Source organism: Pelophylax lessonae (genome assembly GCF_965119305.1).
Source record: "Pelophylax lessonae genome assembly, chromosome: 6".
NCBI lineage: Eukaryota > Metazoa > Chordata > Amphibia > Anura > Ranidae > Pelophylax > Pelophylax lessonae.
Window position 1 is genome coordinate 258926340 of NC_138773.1, and position 22934 is coordinate 258949273.

Consider the following 22934-nt stretch of genomic DNA (forward strand, 5'->3'; position numbering starts at 1 on the left):
TTGTATGTAGCAATCCTAAACTGCTCTACAACTCTAGAATTCTTGACATTATCAGACATTAAAATCCTGCCCTAGATCTGGGGGGGGGGGGTCATTTCTATGGGATGTAGCACAATAAAATGTTAGGGTCAGAAAAGAAAAAAACTAGAAAAAGTGGCCCCATGAGATTGTCACCCATCACCTATTTGTTTTTAAATTCATTTCTTTCCTAATAGAGGGCTATGGTGACTGTAAGGCCTCATGAACACAGGCGTATATAAGGCAACAAAACAATGTGGTGTATGAAACACCTTTCTCCTGCGCTCAAAATCCAAGCTCCCCGACCACTCTTCCCACGGGACTCACATATGGCGTCTCTGATGGCTAAGGACTTGCTGCCTTAAAGGACTGGGGTAGTCCAACAGTACTGCAAACAAGAAAAACACAAAAAAGGGCGCACCGACCTAGTGCATTATCCTCAATGTTGGCTTTATTGATACAGCATAACAATGGCTACTCAAAAAGAAATGAAAAACGATCGTATCAAACTCAATTGCTCGAGTGTCAGAAGTAGTCCATACAAGTGTCCATTGTCCTGTTTGGATGACGCCTGACGCGTTTCGAGGCTTTGACTCTTCCTCAGAGCCCTGTAGAGACTGTAAGGCCTCATGAACACAGGCGTAGATAAGGCAACACCCTTGCAAGGGCTGTAGTTGCCTTCATGGGGATGCACACGTGTTCCATTCATCCGTGTGTCGGCAGTCCCACTGATGTCATTGGGGACACAGCGGCCGAATGGACACAGCCTCTGGTCCCAATATGACAGCCCTGTTGGTGCAGGTGTGTTAGTGCAGCGACTGTGTCCTAACTGACCTGAAAGGGACTGCCTGCACAAAACATCTGGTGGGCAAACAGTACCCTCACACAGATGTACACTTAAAGTGGAGAACCCCCAAAAAAGGGGAAGCTCCCTCCTCTGCTGCCACATTTGGTACCTTTTGGGGGGAGCAAGTATTTGGATTTGGCAGGTACCCGCTCCCACTTCTCGCTCAGTTCGTAGTGAGTTGGAAGTTCACCCCCCCCCTCCCCTGAAGCCTCCCCATTTACAAAGCGCAGAACAATTCGCACATGTGCAGTGAAAACCGTCTGTGAAGCCACAAGGATTAACAGCGGGTTTCACTTAGCCAAGATGGCGGTAACAGCACCTGAGAGCCGATTCAAGAATCGGCTGGGGTGAGGATACCACTGGATGCCTGGACAGGTAGGTGCCCTAAAAGTAAAAGTCAGCATCTACAGTATTTGAAATCCGCCCTACTTTAACTTTGTAGCTAAAAAAACAAATTGTGCAGCCTTGAACAGACAACCCTTTCCTGCAGAGGCACTTTTTAAGGTAAAGGTGAACTTTCAGGCCCAACTCCAGTCATGTTATGTGGGTGCACAGCATAAGGAGAGTCACAACCTGACTCTGTGCAGACCCCATTCACCTGCCCTGCATGCAGGACACACATTAATCAAATAGGTTCTGTGGCTGAATAAGGTGGTAATTAACCACTTCTGGACCGGAAGGATTTGCCCCCTTGATGACCAGGCCATTTTTTGTGATGCGCCACTGCGTTACTTTAACGGAAAATTGCGCGGTCAAGCAAAGCTGTACCTAAATAAAATTGATGCCTTTTTTTCCCACAAATAGAGCTTTCTTTTGGTGGTATTTGATCACCTATGCGATTTTTATTTCTTGCGCTATAAACAAAAAAAGAGCAAAAAATCTGAAAAAAAAACATACATTTTCACTTTCTGCTATATAACATTCCCAAAAAAACAAAATTTAAAAATCAAAACTTTTTAACATTTTAGGCCAATTTGTTTTCTGAAACATATTTTTGGTAAAATCGAAATAAGAGTATTTTCATTGGTTTGTGCAAAGGTTATCGCGTCTACTAACTACGGGAAAGATTTTTGTCATTTTTTAATGATGATAATCTGTGATTTTTTTGCAGGACTGCGACATTGCGGCAGATAGATCGGACCCCTAACTGACATTTTTGACGCTTTTGGGGGGGGGGGGGGGCAGCGACATTGCTACAGTAATCAGTGCTAAAAATATGCACTGTTACTGTAATAATGACACTGGCAGGGAAGGGGTTAACACTGTGGGTGATCTAGGGGTTAAGTGTGAGCCTAGGGGAGTGATTCTAACTGTACGGGGCTTTTATATATAATAGATATTAGCTATATAGAAGCTCTCTCAACGGGGAGCGATCGCAGGTGGCCGGCGGCAATAGGAGCCGCTTGCCCCGTGCATCGGAGTCCCTACTGACAAATGGGGGCGGGAGCGTGCCGGCGGTGGCACGCACTCGCCCCCTAGCTGCAGGCACGCGACCGACATATATCTATGTCGGTTTGCGCAGGAGGGGCTGCCTGGCGCAGTATAACTGCTGCGGGCGGTCCAGAAGCAGTTAAATTCACTTGGTGCATTATGTGCATTATATCAGCCTCAGAACCTGTGTAATTAATGTGTGTCCTGGATTAAAGGGATGAGGTGACAACCCTAACTACTATAAGGAATCAGCACACTGGGGGCTCTAGACTCTCTCCACCTCCTGTAAACCCATCAAAGCAACCCTCCCATAAGCGTACAGAGAAGCCATATTTCACCATTGAAATAAAACCTAAAAAATTAGTAATTTTCCAGTTAATGACATCAGTTGAACTAAAAAAAAAAATCCTGATGCAAAGAACATATATGTGAACCCCAGCGTGTTTTTATACGCCTGATGTTTTCCCCAACGTTACACTTTAGGAATCCTAGTGAAGGCCATGGTGTCATACTGCTCTGTCTAACATCAAGCCAATGAATATTATGAAATGTAGCACAATAGTAACTCTGTAGGAGTAAATCTGCAGGGATACATGTTTATACGTTTAATAAACATTCACAGACTGCCTTGTCATACTGCGTCATGTCACATCTGAAGGTCTAACGTTTCATCCTGCTCTGGTCAGACACGGGTCTGGAGGACAGAAGAATGGTCAGCACATAGAAAAGATCTCATGTCTCCAACACACCATGGATCTGTAGGATCTTCTCCAAACATTTATGAAAGATACAACAGTAACAGTGTCAGGGAGTTGTTTTTAAGCTGAACAAGAGCTCTTCCCAAGGCACTTGTCTGATGAAGAGGTCCTATTGTGGCCACAGAAGGTTGCACTGACACTGTGATGCTGTATTACAATGGCTGGATAAGGTATTAGGGATTCATTGTGTGCTGGCAGCATTAGGTCTTTTCTATGTACTGACACCAGATAACCTGGGCAGTTGTGGCAGCACCCAAATCTTCTTCAGGTATGTGTGCCATGGGAATGTATTGGGAATAATGATTAGGGGGTGTAGAGAGATTCCTATAAACAGCTTCTCCGGCGTGCTGGCGACTGGCGAGTCCTCAGTCCTCCCAGGTCCCGGCTCCCGCCTCCGTCCTCCCCAGAGTCCCCAGCCAATGGCATGGGGTTTGCCTTGCGGCCAATCAGGAAGCGCGTATCGGACGCGCTTCCTGATTGGCCAGGAGGAGGATCAGTGTGACAATAGCGAATTTTCATTCGCTATTGTCACACAATGGGTGGGCTCGGGACGTACTACTCTGCGCCCCGGGACCACCCTTTGCATCGCCCTATTAGAGCCTCTGGCTCTAATGAGGTGATGCCAAAAAAAAAATAAAGCCCATTAAGCTCCATGCGTCCGGCGTCCCTGCATGCAGATTAGGGGGCCGGACGCATGGATGGGGGGGCGGTGCCCCTGCGCCCTCAGTATACCGGCCGCCACTGCCTATAAAACTTAATGCACAATGCGACTCACAGCCCAACAATAGCACCTTATTTAAACTCTGGGAAAATTTAAACCCCTCCCTGGCAGTGGGGCTGAGCCTGAACTTGTTTATGTCTAGGGGACAGGAAAAACACTTTAACTTACCTGATCCTATGCTCCCTCTGCTGATGGCACTCCCCTACACTCTGGCAGTGGACTGTTCCTTTGCATCCTCATATCAGGTGCAAAGCCATGGGCCTGCATCAGACTTGATGATGTCAGAGGGTATCCAACCACAGGAGGGCAGGTGGGATGAGGCTGTAGGAACTGGTCTAGCAAAGCAGAGGAGCCTGCAGGTGTAGAGGTTTAGGTCAGTAAAATGCTTTAGGATCAGTGTTTCTCAACCTTTTTACAGTCAGGGCACCCTTTAAAATTATGGACAGTCGGTAGGCACCCCATTCTAAAATGTAAAAACTGTTCTAATAGTTTTACATAAGAGGTGATTTATTCTTCCAAAGCAAATACACTTTTCCAAACTGGTTCTGACTAGTATTCCAACGTTTCTCTTCTCAGGTTTTCTCCATCACTCAGCTAATGTGACCCCAAAGGTGACGGAGAGAGGCAAGGGAGGGTGAAACAATGTTGCTATGCTAACATTCTCCTTATCAACTGATGATGCCATTGGTTGTTAGGTCAGCAGATAGAAGGTTGTATTGGTGCATAATGAAAACCCGTCACTTTGTGTAACTATAAGGCAGGCTTCACCCACCCACTGGCTTGTATACAATTTTGGGCAATTTTTAGGCATTTTGCAAAGGCACCTCTGAAGAAACCTCAATGCACCCCAAGATGCCTGGGCACCCTGGTTGAAAAAAAGTTGCTCTAGACCCGTGGTTGACAACCTTTCGGATCTCACGGACCAATTAACTCTTAATTTCGATTTCCGCAGACCACTAACATGAATTTTACATGCCTTATACACACACACAATGCTCCAACTCTCTGCTCCCCCCTCTGGATCACACTGCTGCCTCATACACACAATGCTCCAGTTCTCTGCCCCACTCCCCCTGGATCACACTGCTGCCTTATACACACAATGCCCCGGCTCTTTGACCCCCTCCCTCTGGATCCCACTGCTGCCTTATACATACAATGCTCCAGTTCTCTGCCCCCTCCCCCTGAATCACACTGCTGCCTTATACACACAATGCCCCGCCCCGGCTCTCTGCCCTCCTCCCTCTGGATCACACTGCTGCCTTATACACACAATGTCCTGACTCTCTGCCCCCCTCCTCCTGGATCACACTGCTGCCTTATACACACAATAGGAGTACATAAATTAGCACAGCGCTGAAAACAGTGTGTATGTAAATCTAGTGGTATAAATAAATATTCTTAGTAAAAACCAGTGACCAATAAATACGTGATCTGAGTACAATTAATAGAATAAATTGTCCAATATAGAAATAAATAAGTGTCCAGTAACCAAAAATATATATAAAAGCAAGTGTCCAGTGCAACATTTCTTGTGCAAATATTGAGTTAATTTTAAGAGACTTATACACACAATGCTCCAGCTCTCTGCCCCCTCCCTCTGGATCACACTGCTGTCTTATACACACAATGCTCCAGCTCTCTGCCCCCTCCCTTTGGATCACACTGCTGTCTTATACACACAATGCCCCGGCTCTCTGCCCCCCTCCCCCTGGATCACACTGCTGCCTTATACACACAATGTTCCAGCTCTCTGCCCCTTCCCTCTGAATCACACTGCTGCCTTACACACACAAAGCTCCAGCTCTCTGCCCCCTCCCCCTGGATCACACTGCTGCCTTCTAAACACAATGCTCTGGCTCCCTGTCCCCCCTTCCCCGACACTCTGCATCACACTGCTGCCACACATACTCATCATTGGATCTCGCCTCCTTATCCATCTCTGTGCTCCCTCCCACAGTCTGTGATCAGGGCTGCCAGTGGAAGTCCACTCCTTCTTCACCTCCCACTCTCTGCACTACTCCCGGCACCTCCCTCTGAGGTAACAGGAGCCAGAACTACAGAGAATGCATCGAGCATCAATGCTCACTGACGGTACTGACTGTCAGAGTGCATTGAGAACAACACTGGAAACAACATTGGGCGGTATACATCTAACATAATGTTGATTTGCGGCAGAACCCCTGGGAACAACCACATTTTTCTTGTTCCACGGACCACTGGTTTGCAACCGCTGCTCTAGACATAAACCAGCATTTAAATCAGATCTTCGTCTTCTAAAACATAATCCCTCCTCTCTACTCTTCCACCAGTCTTCTGCATTAATAGCACTATTTATTTATTCATTCTTTTCCAAATTGTCTGTCCCCACTGGACAATTCTGGATCCGTTGGTTGAGAACCCGAAGAGTGTAAAACTCACCACCAGGTAAGTAGGGGGTTTAAAAAAAATAGGGGGGTAAAAATCCACTTTAACATTTGCAGCACGGGGGCAACCCCACTGCAAGGAGGAGTTTTTAAATTTTCCTGGAGTTCAGCTTTAAGCAAAGCCAAACAATTCAACTGCTACTACTAGCTAAATGCTAATTTACCTTAAAATGATTGTAAATCTCAGACATGAAATATGAACAAAGCATATCCCTCTGTGTACTTGCCTCCATCTAATCACTTCTGAAAAGTTTTACTGACACCAAGAGAAAAATGGTAACGGGGTATACCAGTTATCTCCAGCTGATTGACATCCTCAGCTCTGTTCCTGTGTGCTGTGTGAAAGGGGGGGGGGGTTGTCCCCTCTCTCCAATCAGCTCTTTGATCTCTCCTTATTGAGCTCTGCAGAGTGTAACTTTAGCTCTCCGCTCACTTTTTTCTGAACTCTCAGACAAGGTTTATGAATTATGGAGTTTAAAAAGGATGTAGAGAAGAAGACTGCAGATAAACAGTTGTACACTTATGTAGGAGGGTTTGTATCATTGCTGGGTATCACCTGAGGCCAGTCCCGTCACTGGGTATATGCAAGGCCCCATGCACAGAGGGCGTTTTTGCAGCTGCTGTTAGGAACGTCAGATGTTTTTTTTTTGCAGCTTAAAAACGCCCCTCCATGTTATTCTATGGCCTCATGCACACACAGGGCTTTTAGGAGCTCCAAGTGGCATTGACGTTTTTGAGCTGCAAAAAAAACCCAGGACCAGTGCGTTCTGGAGCTGCAGCGTCAAGCTGTAAAAAGGTCTGACGCTGCTAATGGCTGATTAACATTTCTTAACGTTGCTTATACAGCATTAAGCAACGGTATAAGTTTTTTCAAAAATCAATGGTGCCCAAACTTTTGCAGACGTCATTTTTTTTGTTTTCTGTTATTTTGAAAGTGTAAATGATGGAAATAAAATCTAACTTTTGTTGACATATTGTAAGAATGTCTAATCTGTAATTTGATGCCTTTTGGAGATTTTTCCATCTTTCCTTGGGCTTCTTTATGCACATTAATACAAATTTTTACCTGGGGTGCCCAAACTTCCGATCACCACTGTATGTAATATTTTTTATTTATATAAAATGATGGATGTGGGGGCCTTTTGTTGGGTGTTATTTTTTTTTTTTTTGGTGGGGGGGGGGGCGGGGGCAGCATTTCATTCTTGGTTCCAGTCAGCACAATGTCTTGGGCCAGCCCCGGCTAATACTATACACTGTCACTATACTATCACACTGGCTGGGAAGGAGTTAACATCTAGGGGCAATCAAGGGGTTCAACGTGTGCCTAACAATGTTTACTGTGTGTGTTAAGCAATGCTTTTACTAAGTGATCTTGTTGTTTTTTCCCTGCTTCACAGGGAATAAAAAAACAGCACCATCCCCAGTCAGTATTCGGAGCTCTGTGTTGTTTACAGCACAGAGTTCCCTTCCCTGAATGATGTAGTCGATCAGTGGGTGCCGGCAGTCAATCATTCGCCGGCACTCACTAATCTAATCACAGCACAGCAGGGGTAGCGGACGGGCATGCTTGCACGCACCCACTACCCAGAAGTGCTTGATCATGTATGACATACATGATTCATCACAGGGAGGCGGCTTTGCCATCATACTTCTAAGTGAGGTGGTTGGCAAGTGGCTACTTAAAGTGGTAGTATACTCCGCTATTTGACTTTTACCTACAGGTAAGCCTAAAATAAGGCTTACCTGTAGGTACAATTAATATCTCCTAAACCTACACGGTTTAGGAGATATTCAACCAGCATGCAGCCACTGACGTCTACGGCGCTTGCGCTCTGAAGGTTCAGGGGACCTTCAGAGCTCCTTGCCGGATCTTGCCGGAAAGTGAAACTCCCGCACGCATGCGCCGGAGCCGCCAAACCACTAGAGACACAGAGGGAGCATGTCAGCTCCCTCAGCGTTGCCCAGACGACCGTGCCAGGGCTTCGTTCTAAGGTAAGTATTTCATAATGAGCTAGTATGCGATGCATACTAGCTCATTATGCCTTTGTCCTGCAGGGTTTGTTTTTATTTTTTAATGAGTATACAACTGCTTTAAGAGAATCGTTTATTTTTTTCCTAGAGGGGATTTTACTTAAAATGCGACACTTTAATTTGGAGAAATGTAGAACAGGTTCAGATCTCCTCACCGGATAACTTATGTTTTTCCAGTCTTTTAATTGTTGGTGGAGCTCTTTAAACTTTTTTTTTTTCTTTACTTAATGCTTTTATAAATGGCTATTGAAGGTCAATGTAATGGTCACTCTTAAGAATTTCCTAATGGCTAATACCTAATTATTTCTCCTACATCCTACTTGTTAATTCCCCTTTAGCAGTTCCGTTTAGTGAAAACCATTTTCTTTACCATGTATTAAAACTGTTGACCTGCAATCAGCCATGCAAGAATAAACTTGTCTAAGTGAAATGAATTGGGAGTAATAAATGATTAATCTCCTCCGGTATAGCGTCTTTTGCTTCGCGCTACCACCTGCGGATTGCCTCTCACAGTGTAATTGAATCAGGAGCGGGGGACCTGCCTTTAAGTCCTATAAAGTGCATTATTACTTATTTAACAACTTTTCACAGAAGGAAGCTGAGTAATCTAAACACTGCTGTCAACATATCCAAACTTGTCTGACCCCGCAACAGTAAATATCACCAAAACGTGGCTGTGAAAAGAGAACCTGTGGTATGGAAATGTGCCTAAAAAAAAAAAAAAGAAAAGCAAACAGAGGGCAAAGGAGTCCTTACCTGCACTGCCTGCATGTTCCCTACAGCTTATCTATTCTCCAATACTGACTTACCGCCATGTCTTGTTTCACGCTGGGGAAGATTTACTAAAACTGGAGCACTCGGAATCTGGTGCAACTGTGCATGGAAGTCAATCGCCTTCTAACTTTAGCTTGTTCAATGTGTTGACAAAAAAAACTGAAAGCTGATTGGCTTCTGTGCAGAGCTGCATCAAATTGTGCACTCTCCAGCTTTAGTAAATACCCCTCATTGAGTCCCTATGGAGGCAACCATCTTGGTGGATTATCAGAGCTTGTCTTCTAATTTTTTATGAGTGAGCAATTTCCAGCAGACCGGCTAGAGTTTATAACCCCATAAGAATCACAGGGCCATGGCTGGGAAGATGGGCCAGAGAGGACTTTTTTTTTTTAGGCTTCGTTCACATTTGGCGTTTTGAAATCTTTGGCAGAATCGGTGCAATTCTGCCTGCGTTTTTAAATCACAATGCAAAAGCAAAATGTATGTTCAGGTACTTTTCAATTGCACATAAAACGAGATGCGGTTTGGCCTCACGGCAATCGTGGCAAACCACAACGCGCAAAGGTTGATATGCAAAAAGGAGCTTCTTTTAGGCGACAAGCTTCACAAGGTGCAGTTAAATCACAGCTGATTGTTAGCCTCTGGCTGTGACTGAACAGGGGCAGTGTGTTTGATCTTTGCAGAGAGGTTGCTGCTTACCCACAGAGACATCCCACTTTGCAGCATGATGGCAGGGGGAAGGCTTTTCAGGCAGCTGTGGCTACTTTAGAAAGGAAATGAACTGCACGACTTTGCTTTGTTGCACATGAAGTTAATTTATGCGTAAACTCTGTTACACCACTTGTACCTACAGGTAAGCCTTTAATAAGGCTTACCTGTAGGTACTGTGAATATCTCCTAAACTTGCACAGTTTAGGAGATATTCAGAGTGCATGCAGTCAGTGACGTCATTGGCGCATGTGCTCTACTGTGCGGGACATTCAGAGCCTGTGCCATAAAAAACAGCAGCTCCCGCGCGTAGCATCATCGCAGCTCTGGCCACTTACAACCCGGAAGAAACACCAGGGAAGATGTCAGCCATCTCAGCGGTGAGTGGGCTATGCTGGAAGAGCTTCATTCTAAGGTAAGTATTTCATATTGAGCTAGTATGTGATGCGCAGCAGCTCATTATGCCATTGCCTTAAAGGTTTCTTTTTTTTTTTTTTTTCTTCCAAGGGTTTACAACCTCTTTAAAGTGTAAGCAATGACAGCAGACACTCACCTGTGGATTTATATTTTTCCGTCTTCATTTGAAAAGTTACAATTGATAAACAAGTATTAGAGAAGTGAGTCTTCAGCTTACAAAACAAGGTTACTCAAAAAGAAAAACCCTACAGACTAATTTTAAAAAGCAGAAAAACTATTTAAAATGGGGAACTGGCACAACACTAAATATAACAATTAGTTCTTTACTTTCTTTGTAATGAAAAAGCAGCTAACCGCCCCTGAAAGTGTCTCTTTTTTACACTTTAAGGAGCTGATGTGTCCATGCCTACCTTCTCCACTACATAACGTTAAATGACGGCAGTGTTTAGAAGTAACACATATGTAAAATTTTTATTTGCATTTGAGAATTTTTCTAGACTAGATTACATTCTGCATGAGAGTGGCCACACAAGAGTAAATAGACATTAAAAGAGAAGTGCGGGTAAAAAACCCAAACATAAACCTAGATGGCTACAGCTTTGCTCCAATGCTGCAGCTGTTCCCCACTGTCAAAAACTTTTATTGACAATTACATTAAGTTTTTGCAAACAGTCAATATTTGCAGTGTTGATCCTTCTTTTTCAAGACCACTGCAATTCCCCCTGGCATGCTGTCAATCAACTTGTGGGCCACATCCTGACTGATGGCAGCCCATTCTTGCATAATCAATGCTCAGAGTTTGTCAAAATTTGTGTGTGGGGGGGGGGGGGGTTTGTTCACCCACCTCTTGAGGAATGACCACAAGTTCTCAATAGGATTAAGGTCTGGGGAGTTTACTAGCCATGGACCCAAAATTGGTGCTCAATCATGATTGAAAAGGCATTGTCCATCACGAAACAGTTATTGGATGGTTGGGAGAAGTTGCTCTCGGAGGATGTTTTTGCACTATTCTTTATTAATGGCTGTGTTCTGTATTCATGTGCAAAATTGTGAGTGAGCCCACTCCCTTGGCTGAGAAGCAACCCCACACATGAATGGTCTCAGGATGCTTTACTGTTGGCATGACACAGGACTGATGGTAGCGCTCATCTTTTCTACTCCGGACAAGGTTTTTTCCAGATGCCCCAAAACAATCAGAAAGGGGATTCATCAGAGAAAATGACTTTACCCCAGTCCTTAGCAGTCCAATCCCTGTATCTTTTGCAGAAAATCAGTCTGTCCCTGATGTTTTTCCTGGAGAGAAGTGGCTTTTTTGTTGCCCTTCTTGACACCAGGCCATCCTTCATAAGTCTTCGCCTCACTGTGCGTGCAGATGTACTCACACCTGCCTGCTGCCATTCCTGACAGGCTCTGCACTGATGGTGCCCCAAACCCGCAGCTGAATTAACTGTAGAAAACTGTAGAAGTTAGTTTTAATGGCAAATAGCAACTTTGCAATTAATTGCAATTCATCTGAACACTCTTCATAACATTCTGGAATATATGCAAATTGCCATTATAAAAACTGGGGCAGCAGACTTTGTGAAAATTAATATTTGTGTAATTCTCAAAACTTTTGGCCACAGCTGTGCAGCTTTAATATTTTCACATTAGAACTGATATCATCCTCTTTGTAAATTTTCTTCCCTGTTTAAAGTGGTTAAAGTTAACTTCGCTTTGTGACTTTTACCTACAGGTAAGCACATAATAAAGCTTAGCTGTAGGTAAAATTAATTCCTCCTAAACGTGCACCATTTAGGAGATATTAGCTTATTTGGCAGCCGATGACGTCCTCGGGGCATGCGATTTGAAGGACCGGCATACTCATGCCATTCCTTCAGAGCACGGTGCTACAGCCTTTGACTCCCGCTGCGCAGGAGTGATGTCATTGTGGCTCGTCCATTCAAATGGTGGGAGCCTGCAAACCCAGAAGAAAGACCGGGTTAAGATGGAAGCCCTGTCATCGCACCGCTAGAGGTCTTCGATTTTTGCTTACAAATTATTTTTTAATAATGAATGACAAATAGTACAAGTGATCCAAAGAGTCCAAGTCATACAAAAATGTTACAAAAGAAAATAAGAAGCTTTCAGGAAAAACAATCAATTCCATATGCAAATAACAGCCATATGGCCATATCTTAACAGAACAATAGAACAATATAAATGTGAGAGAAGGTGAGAGAAAAGCATGTCATATATCGAGGACAAAAAGCATGAAATAGGTGGCTCAATACATGGAAATACTGACACAATAATAGTTATGACAAAAAAAGAGTAGTGGGATGTTTTCCAAGCATTCTATTTGGCATCAAAGAGATGCAATAATAAGAGTAAATGGTAAAACAGTGGACTTTCATTATAGGGCTATCACCCAAATTGTTGTAACGCATATAGGGGTTCATTTAATTAAAGGAAATAGATTGTATTTTGTTTTGTTTTTTTCCCTTTTATTGATTGAACTAGATGAAATGGTTTTCTTTTTTCAACCAGACTAGCCGTATGTAACTGTGCACTTTGCAAGTGCAGTTGCCCCAGAACTTTGTAAATGAGGCATATATTTCCTTTGCAAAAAAATACCCAATCACATGCAAGACAAATGAAAAAAACAGCATTTTTGCTTGCATGATTGGATGATGGAAGTTAACAGAGCTTCCCCTCACTTAATAAGCTCTGGAGCACTTTGTAGAGTGCAATCGAATTAACAAGGTGCACAGACAATTTGCCTTTAGTAAATTAACCTCATAGTGGGTTTAAGGCAATCCCTCCTGGCGTGTGCCACCAGGAATAGAATTAAATAACAAACACTTATACGATGTAAACTGAAGTAGACTATCCAAAATCCTGAAAGTATGTCTCAGTAACCCTACGCCACAATGGTTGTAACACCTCACATGACTAGATCATATGATATAGTGTGCCTCGAGTAGGACAGCCCGGAAAGCATAGTGGTGAGGAATTGTGAAAGACAGCATAAATGCGGATGGGGTATAATACCATCTAGGAGAAAGTTTGATTGCAGTCTCCCGAACAGTGACAGATCTGGTGCATGCTCGGAGATTGTCTATCATCTGGGAGGCCTTCATTTTAAAGTGGAGTTCCACCCATTTTTGGAACTTTAGATCTTTGTAATCCCCTTTAAAATGGCTTTTACCAATGGAAACTTTTTTTTTTTTTTTTTGCTAGTAAATACCTTAATTTTGGCTTTATTCCTCCTCTCCTCACTTCCTGGTCCGATCGGCGATGACGTCATTCGGCGATCCGCAGTGTCTGCTGGGATGTATTCTACTTGCAGTAGCTGTATCTGTACTGAGCCGTGCCTGCCCCGCCTCCGCCCCGCCTCCTCTCATTGAATTGCATTGTATGAATGTATTAAGGCTGTTCTCTGCCCAGCCTCCGCCCCGCCTCCTCTCAATACAACTCAATGAGAGGAGGCGGGGCGGAGGCTGGGCAGAGAACAGCCTTAATACATTCATACAATGCAATTCAATGAGAGGAGGCGGGGCGGAGGGGGGGCAGGCACGGCTCAGTACAGATACAGCTACTGCAAGTAGAATACATCCCAGCAGACACTGCGGATCGCCGAATGACGTCATCGCCGATCGGACCAGGAAGTGAGGAGAGGAGGAATAAAGCCAAAATTAAGGTATTTACTAGCAAAAAAAAAAAAGTTTCCATTGGTAAAAGCCATTTTAAAGGGGATTACATACAGCTATGTATTCCAACCTATTAAAAATGGGTGGAACTCCGCTTTAAGGTAAGTCTCTCATAGTGTGATTAAGATATTACCCTGCAGGGGGACTGCGGACTTTTTTTTTCGTAATGACTTTTCTACTGCTTTAAGTACATTGTACAACTGGCTCAGACTTTCCATACAGTTAAAGAGATCCTGAAAACCAACATTTCCAATCTTGCCTTCCCTATTCACTCTGCTTCCTAACCATTTCTTACCAAGTAGCTATCTTCCATCCCCTCCACCCAATGCCATCTGCCTTACCTATAATATCTAGACATCTCCAAACTCTTGGAATGTAAGTCTGTTACAGTTTTCCTCTTTTGTCCTCCAAAATCAAAATTTCATACTTGGTTGGTTTGTCTGAACTATTTAAAAAGTGTAAGTTCAGGCAAAATCTAATGCTAAACCTGCTCTATGCCAGATTTTAAACCTAAATTATCTAACCCTGTAAAGAAAAAAAATCGCTATACTTACCTATTCTGCAGCCGATCCAGTCAGGTCCCGGCATCAGCTGTCAGCGGTGGCTTCAGTGTATGGGAGTGTGCAGGAGAGGCAGCCGACAACGGAAGCCCCGTAGTAAGACTATGGGTGACATCACTTCCCAGCCATTTCACAGCTATTGTCAGTCCTCTCCTGCACAGAGCTTCTGCCGCTGTAAACCAGACCGGATTGGCTACAGAATACGTAATAAATACAGCGATTTGTGCTTTACAGGGTTAGACAGATTAGGTTTAGAATCTGGCAGAGAACAGGTTTAGGCTCCAATCACACTTGTACAACTGCAAAGATGACTTTGGAGTGCAACTTTGACGCAACTTTGGATGAGTGAAACTTGGATTCGACTTTGGCTTTGACCAGTGATAATGGACAACTGTTGCACACAAGTTGCTTTGTTTAACAACTTTCAGTTATGACTTTCATGCAACTTCTGAGGGTTAACATTGAAGTCTTTGGCCCTCAAGTTATATGAAAGTCAAACCAAAGTAGTGCATGAACTACTTTGAAGTTGCTGTAACTTTAGGTCACACATATATGAATATATGAATGTTTATCATTGGAAAACATGGGGAATGACTTGTCATGCAACTTTGATGTCCTGACTGAACTCCTGTGACTGGAGCCTTATGGCTCGTTTCCACTGAGCGGTACGGTACGGTTCGGTTTGGTACGGTACGCTATTTTTGTCGTTTCCATTGTGAATGGTACCCTAATTCCGAACCGTACCATACCACTTTTTTGGGACCCTTTCGTTGGGGTACCAAGCACATTAGTACCGTACCATCAGGGTAGAGCTACACTCTGCAGAACTTTGATTGGTTGACAGAGAATCGTCTATCACAGCTTTCCTGTTACACCACGCCTATCATGAAAGGGTACTATTGGCAGTGGAAATGCAAGGTGTACCGTTCCGCGCCGTACCGTACTGAACCGAACCGTACCGTACCACTCAGTGGAAACGAGGCATTAGTGTTTGTTTTTTCCTGAATTTACACTTTAAACACAACTTAATATTCATTATTATAATTATATAGGCATTTAGACTAGTGCACAAGATATCATGATATGCAAGCTGCCTTTTCCTTCTTTAAAGCAGCGGGAATGATAAAAAAAAAAAACATAATACTAATTGGTTGTATAGACATATGACAATATTATTTTCAGGAGTTATTTAGCAGAACGGATGGTTGTGCTCCTTGATAGATTGATAGATCAAAAACCGCCAATAAGGCAAAAAAAAAAAAAAACATATAATATGCGAAGCTTTCACAAAACATAATCAAACTGCATCAAAAAAAAAATATTACAGTGACAAAGCCAACTCTGTACTCAATGAAAAGGCATTCCTAATCATAGGCAACAGAATGGGATTACTTTACTAAAGGCAAGTAGACTGTGGACTTTTGCAAGTTTAGTTGCTCCAGAGTTTAGTAAATGAGGTAAAACTTCACTTTACAAAGAATTTTTGCTTACACATGATTGAATGATGGAAGTCAACAGAGTTCTTCCTCATGTACTAAACTCTGGAGCAACTGTACTTGCAAAGTGCACAGTCCATTTGCCTTGAGTAAATCAACCCCAATGATTCATATACCAATGATCAGAAAAATAAAAAGCTCAGGAATGATTTATCAGTATTTGTTGAGAATCTGAAAAGCTAAAACAAGTTTGAACATTAAATTATTTTCTGCTGACAGCAAGTAGAGATAGCTGCTGTGATAATGCTGATAAGTCCAAAAACAACACACTGTACTTACTAGCAACTCATCCATGCTGGTTTGGCATTTCTCTAAGTTTATTCTCTTTATGGCCACTCTCTCTTGTCTGGGTTTGCATAGCGCTGCCTGGACCACTGCTGTGGCGCCGCTTCCTGAAACAAATTAATCAAGAGTGAATAAAATTACAGAGAACTTTTTCACAAAAAATACAAGCACAGCAAATGGAGGGAATAATCTGGAGACTGCTATAATGGATTTCCAAAAACAGGTTCTTCACTGGTGAGGAATAGGGATATGGGACTGGATCATTGGATAACTGAAAATAAAAAATCCTGAAACAGGAATCTCTGTGTTAAAAACCTGAAATCAAAGTGGAGAAATCAACGCGATATGTTGGAGGGCATACTAGTAAGATTGCCAGCTCAACTCCATGTTTTGATTGCACAAAAAACAACAAAAATCTTAGTCCACGTAGTTCGCCTGCGTATTTGTGATCTGCCATTTTATATAAATACATTTGCTAAGATCCTTATATTTTTCTTTGAGCTGGTCTGTGCTTAGCTATCTATATGTTAAGTAAAACCAGATATTGACATCTTTTAAAGTCATAAGGGTACCTAATAGGACCGGGATGATGCTGATGCTGATTTTAACAGTCTAGCAACATGGGGAAATCCACGGCAGGACTGGAATTGTACAAAAAAAAATACCAGTTGCTAAACTTGGGAAGGAATGTGTAGCACTGTCCCCGCAGGAACTGCTGCGTAATATGTTAACCGGTTGCCGACTGCGCACAGTATATTTACTGCGGCAGTCGGCCCCGGCCAGGCAGAGTGACGTAGGTCTACGTCGCTCGCCTGTCACTCCTTCTAGAGCCAATAGCGGGTGGGCGCGCGCCCGCTGAGGCGCGCGCCCGCTGAGGCTCGTTCACGGAGGAGTGCGGGAGTGTGACTAGCGGACCCGATGTCCGCCGGTCACACTACGATCGCCGGTACAGCGGGAGAAAGACAGAGCGGCTTATGTAAACAAGCCGCCTGTCATTCTCCCCTGTGTAAAAGTGAAGATCAGACAGTTCTACTATGTAGAACTGTTGATCTTTGTTTTAACACTAGTAGACCTGTCCCTGCACAGTTAGAATCACGCCCCTAGGACACACTTAACCCCTCCCTGTCCAATACTGTTAACCCCTTCCCTGCCAGTGTCATTTTTGCAGTAATAGTGCATATATATAGCACTGATTACTGCAGTAATGTCACTGGTACCCCCAAAAGTGTCAAAAATGTCAGTCAAGGGTCCGATCTGTCCGCCGCAATGTCGCAGTACCGCAAAAAAAATCGCAGATCGTCGCCATTACTCGTTAAAAAAAAAAACACCAAAAATGACAAAAATCTTTCCCTTTGTTAGTAAACGCGATAACTTTTGCGCAAACCAATCAAAATACGCTTTTTGCGATTTTTTTTACCAAACATAGGTAGCGTAAAACAAATTGGCCGAAAATGTTAAAAAATTTTGATTTTTACATTTTTTTTGGGGGGAATTTCATATAAAAAAAAGCGAAAAATATTGTTGTTTTTGCAAAAATTACGCTCTTTTTTTGTTTATAGCGCGTGATCAAAAAATTGCACAGGTGATCAAATACCACCAAAAGAAAGCTCTGTTTGTGGGAAAAAAAGGAAGTGAAATTTGTTTAGGTACAGCGTCGCACGACCGCGCAATTGTCCGTTAAAGTCACGCAGTAAAAAATCGCAAAAAATCCCCTGGTCTTTTAGCAGGAAAATCCTCCGGTGGTAAAGTGGTTAACAGGCTTCCCTGGTTACCAGCACACAGTTACCCTTGGATAAAGTCCCTGGGTCCCTCCTTACTCCTGATGACTCGTAACACAAATGAACAGTCTAGGGATGTTGTTTTTTTTATTTGTGTTTGGGATAGGAGAATGGAATATTGGGATACTCCAACTGAACTATTCACATTAGTTGAGGACTTCTATCTTCAGGACTTTCTTGGCAATTAGGGACAGCCAGGCTGTTAGGCTCCATGTACACGGGACATTGTTAAAAGTCCCTTTGAATGCTGGAATTTTTAGGACGTTTGAAACGTCCGTTCGGTAGCGTTTGTACCCGCGTTTAGCGGGCGTTTAGCAGCGTTTGCGGGCGTTTGCGTTCAGAACCGTTCCTAGAGGTCAAAAAAAATTATTCCCCTTTAAAATGGAAAAACGCGAACGCTAAACGCGGATCATCGCGTTCGGACGCGTTCAGACGCGTTCGGACGCGTTTGTGCGTTTGAAACGCCGGGAAACACACGTTCGAACGCAAATAATTGCGTTCTAAAAAAAGTCCCTGAACGCAACTGCCTGCAAATGACTGTAAACGACCTGGTGTACATGGACAGATAAGATAAAATGTAGATGGGTTCAGGAGCTTCTGAAAAAAACGCCCATCAGCTCCTAAACGGCCATTTCCAGCGTCCCGTGTACATGGAGCCTTAATCCACACTGCCACAAATGTAGATGGGGTTAAGTCTCTTGCTCTCTTTACTCTCTGTCAAGACGACTTGCTGGACAATAAATTATCTTCCGGACACTCTCTCTAGCATCCCTTTCCACTGACTATCCTAGGAGCAGAGGTGGCCCAATTCAGGTCAGGTCCCTTGAGTTTCTGTACTCACTTTACTGCAGAGACAGATCCTCCAGTGTCTCTACTCTCAGTCCAGCCCCAAGCACATGTGCTCCTGGCTTTTATACGGTATCCCAACATGCACCGAGGCACTTTTCCTCTGCCAAATCACCAGGGCTGTATCAAAAGTCTGTGCACTCATTCGTCAGGTTTCCTCCCTCTGTCCAAAATGCCTCCCTATTGGACCAGTGTGAAACACTCTCTAGACTGAATGAATTGCATCCCGAGCAGACCTAACAGATCCTTCTCTCTGGTAGGCAGAGAACAATATAGATTTAACTGCAGCTCTTCTGGTAAGCGGATAGAGCTCAAAACTATACTTTCTCACTAGCACCTACCTAGTAGGGTGCTACAGATAAAAGAGTTGACACTGGGGATATGCAATAAGAGAATAATATAGAATGAGTGAATATACCCAAGGGGGGCACAGATGGCAATTAAACTGACAGGTGTTCTAATCCTTCTCCACTCTATCCAAAACTAAAAAAAAAAGTTTTGACCTTTATTTATACTTTAAATTATAACTAAAGGCAGAACTTTTTCTTTGCTTTTGGGCAGAGTAGAGAGGGATTAGAACTCCTACCAGGTTGTATTGCTGTCTGTGCCACTGTTATGGTGGTTCACCCTCTATTTGTCCAGTTTACCATTAGCATTGAAAGTGAAAGTAAAATAAACCAACACATTTTGGATTGACCCAAGAAACGTAATAAAGGGGAAATCTAAGTCATAGGCGAAAGGTGTTGCGCTAGTCAAAAACAATGGGTGAATCAAACCATATAGTTGAAAACAAATCACATTCAGTGACATAAAACTGAAAATACCTCAAAAAGTCCATGAAGACATGCAAGAAAAAAGAACTCCAGCTTCCCAAGAATATTCCGTGGATCAACACCAATGAGAGAATGGCTGCTTACCAGAACAAGTTGGCCTCCAAATCAATGGAAAAGCCAAACAGACCTCAGGGATATATCACAAACAACCCCCATATGGATGGTGCAAGTCCCCGCATTGTTCTGGTTAGGCTGTCACTCTCCGAAGATACATACATGCAAATATAGAAAACTCATAGCATAATACTGTTTGTATAAGTTTATATTAAAAAAGACAAGTGTACTTACACGGTTGAAGTTAAAATGAAGCATTACACAATGGAAGCTGCAGCGGTAATTATAAAATCCGAAAGCAAACAGAACGGCCGTAGAGCGTGGTCACGTCTAGTACCACACAACGCGTTTCAGCATTCGTTTGATGTAAGTCAAACTGAGGTTAACCTTAAAGTATTTCATTTGATCTATTAACAGGGGTAGGAAAAAAAAAAAAAAGATACTGGAGGGAAAGAGACCGGAGAGGAAGGGTGGCCAGGAGAAGGACAGCACAGCTGGTATGAGACTTCTTTATATGTCCCTGCTCCTTTGGTGGTAGATTGTTAGAGCTCCAAGACACGATAGTGAAGGTCCAGTGGTAGGTAGAAGGTGAAACATTGGCTCCATATATTTAAAATTTGCTAGCTTATCCGTAAGTTAAGTGTTGAATTATTTAAACCAACCATTACCCATATCACTTGGTTTTTAGAGAGAGCTCGGAAATTTTTGCACAAAAAAGGCAGGCAGAGGACCAAGAACTAGTCATAAGTATTAAAAAGTATATGGGTGCGCTAACCAGTGAAAGGTGGCTGCACTGAGACTCTAAGAACTAGAGAGTAAGGAATAAGGGAAAGAAATAAGTGCGCTCTACCAATAAAAAATATTATATGTGAGTATCAATTCACAAAACACAAAATAAATATACACAAAAATATATATCAAAATGTGACAAGTATCATTGTGACCATTGAATCTCAACCAGCCTAATTGCTGAGAAAAGATTAAGTGCAATAGTCTCTCAAAATAATAATAAACAAAGTAGTCTCTTCACAATAAGTGCTAAAAAAACGTGATACACAGTGCAGGAACTATTCATATAAGTGCCAAGATATCCCAAGAGAAAGGTCCTCTCAGACACATATCCGAAAGTTCCTTCTAAACACAATTTGGAAGTGAATCCCAGTGAAAAAAGGAATAAGGAAAAATCCCCAAAAAAATATTCAATCTTCACCCAAAGACAGGTTAGGACTTACACTGTAGGTGGCTCCTTACCAATTTTGCACCATTTTGATAAATATTTTTGTGTATATTAATTTTTGTGTTTTGTGAATTGATACATATAATATTTTGTATTGGTAGAGCACACGTATTTCTTTCCCTTATTCCTTATTCTTAGAGTCTAAGTGCAGCCACTTTTCACTGGTTAGCACACCCATATATTTTTTATATTTTGCACCTTTTGAACTCACGGGTAGCAGCCAACCATTTATTATGGATGTCTTTGAATATCATAGTTCCCGAAGGATAGAAATTGAAGAGGTTTTTGATAAAACCAGGTCTGAAACATCTGACCTAAGAGGAACTTTCATGAGGCTAAAAAATGTGATGGTGGCTGAAATACATGCCACCTGGGATGGCCTTCTTAGAAAAATACACATTAGAGAAGATGGTCCCCAGGAGCCTCAGATGGAATGTGAGTCCAGATCAAGGAGACTTTGAACTCCTTGACTGGTTCCAGTTTTTTAATGGAGCAGGCTTGAGCCTGCTGAATCTCTTAGATGAGAGAAAAAAGAAGAAAGTGGTTAGATTAAATAAAGAGATCCTTGAAATTAAAGAAAAATTATTGCCCTTAGTACAAGAGGAAGAGTATAAGATCCATAACCACGAACTGAGAGAAATCCTCGCAATGGAAGAGGAGGAACAAAAAATCAAAAAGAGGAAAAGGTTCTTTAGAGACTTGCAGGACTACCAGTCTTCTCAAGTCTTTAAGTGGCAAGTAAAGTAAGTCTCTATATACCATTATTCCCCACAATATGGGATATGAAGCGGCAAGTATTTTCTTGGATTCAAATTTTGAGATTCCTCTTAAACAGAAAATGTTCATCCTTGAATTGTTACAATTCAGGATGGAACATAATTATTTGTTCTATGGTAATCGCTTTTATTTGTAGAAAACCGGCGTGGCTATGGGAGCAAAATTCGCTCCCAGCCTCGCCAACCTCTTTATGGCGCTCTGGGAGGATAGAAACATCTTCTCAAACAGAGAGAAGGAGCTGTACTTCTGGAGGAGATATATTGACGATATCCTGTTCTTGTGGAAGGGTGACGTGGAGTCTTTAAACAACTTTATGAAACAGCTTAACTAATGATTGGGGCATTCGTTTGTCCTATCAATACAGTCACTCAGCCATTAATTTCCTGGATTTAGTTATCTATAGACAGGGTTTGAGCTTCTCTACTAAAACCCATTTTAAACCAACAGATAAAAATGGGTTCATTTCTTTGAACAGGTGTCACCACCCTATGTGGTTAAGGGCGGTACCTAAAGGACAATTGAGACAAATCCCCTGTAACTGCACAGAAAATTCTGATTTTCTTAGTCAAGCAGGAACTCTTAAAGAAATGTTTATAGAGAAAGGATATGAAGCACAGACCCTGGACCAGGATATACAAAACAGAAGCAGCAGGATTTGACAATACCAAAAGAGGGAGGGAGAAGTAAAAGAGTTGAATCCAAACTTGAATACGCATTTGTTACTACTTTTTCCAACCAATTCAAATGGATTAATCATATTTTTCGGAAACATTGGGACATTTTAAAGAGTGACAAAACCTTGGGCCCCACCCGCCATAACAAACCAAAAGTCATTTTTAAAAGAGCAAGAAATCTAAAGGATATGGTCGCCCCAAACCCAATCGACAAGCCCGTGGTGCCCGTGTTGTTTGGGAATATGAAGGGTTTTCTCCCTTGTAAAAATTGTAAGGTATGAACCGAAGCCAAAACTATGAGAACACAAACTTTCATATCGTCAGTCACCAAGAAAGAATATAAAATCAAGGACTTTATTACATGCCATACCAAAGGAGTTGTGTATCTCCTTACGTGCAGTTGTGGGGTCCAATATGTAGGGAGAACCATCAGAACTCTAGCTATTAAATTGAAGGTACAGCTTACTAACATAAGAAAAGGCTTTGTAGGCCATAGCCTGTCCCTACATTTTGCTAAGTTCCAAAATAGGAACCCAGTTAAGTTACATGTTATCGCCATTGAAAAGTATAC

At 42.6% G+C, this 22934-nt stretch overlaps 1 protein-coding gene across 1 annotated transcript in view; it reads right to left on the minus strand.

The window, feature by feature from the left end:
- Positions 1–22934, minus strand: part of STK39 (serine/threonine kinase 39) — a 647523-nt gene that overhangs the window by 541848 nt on the left and 82741 nt on the right. The window contains exon 2 of the mRNA XM_082260316.1: positions 16159–16271. Within this exon, the coding sequence (XP_082116442.1) occupies positions 16159–16271 (113 nt within the window). The remainder of the gene's footprint in view (positions 1–16158; positions 16272–22934) is intronic.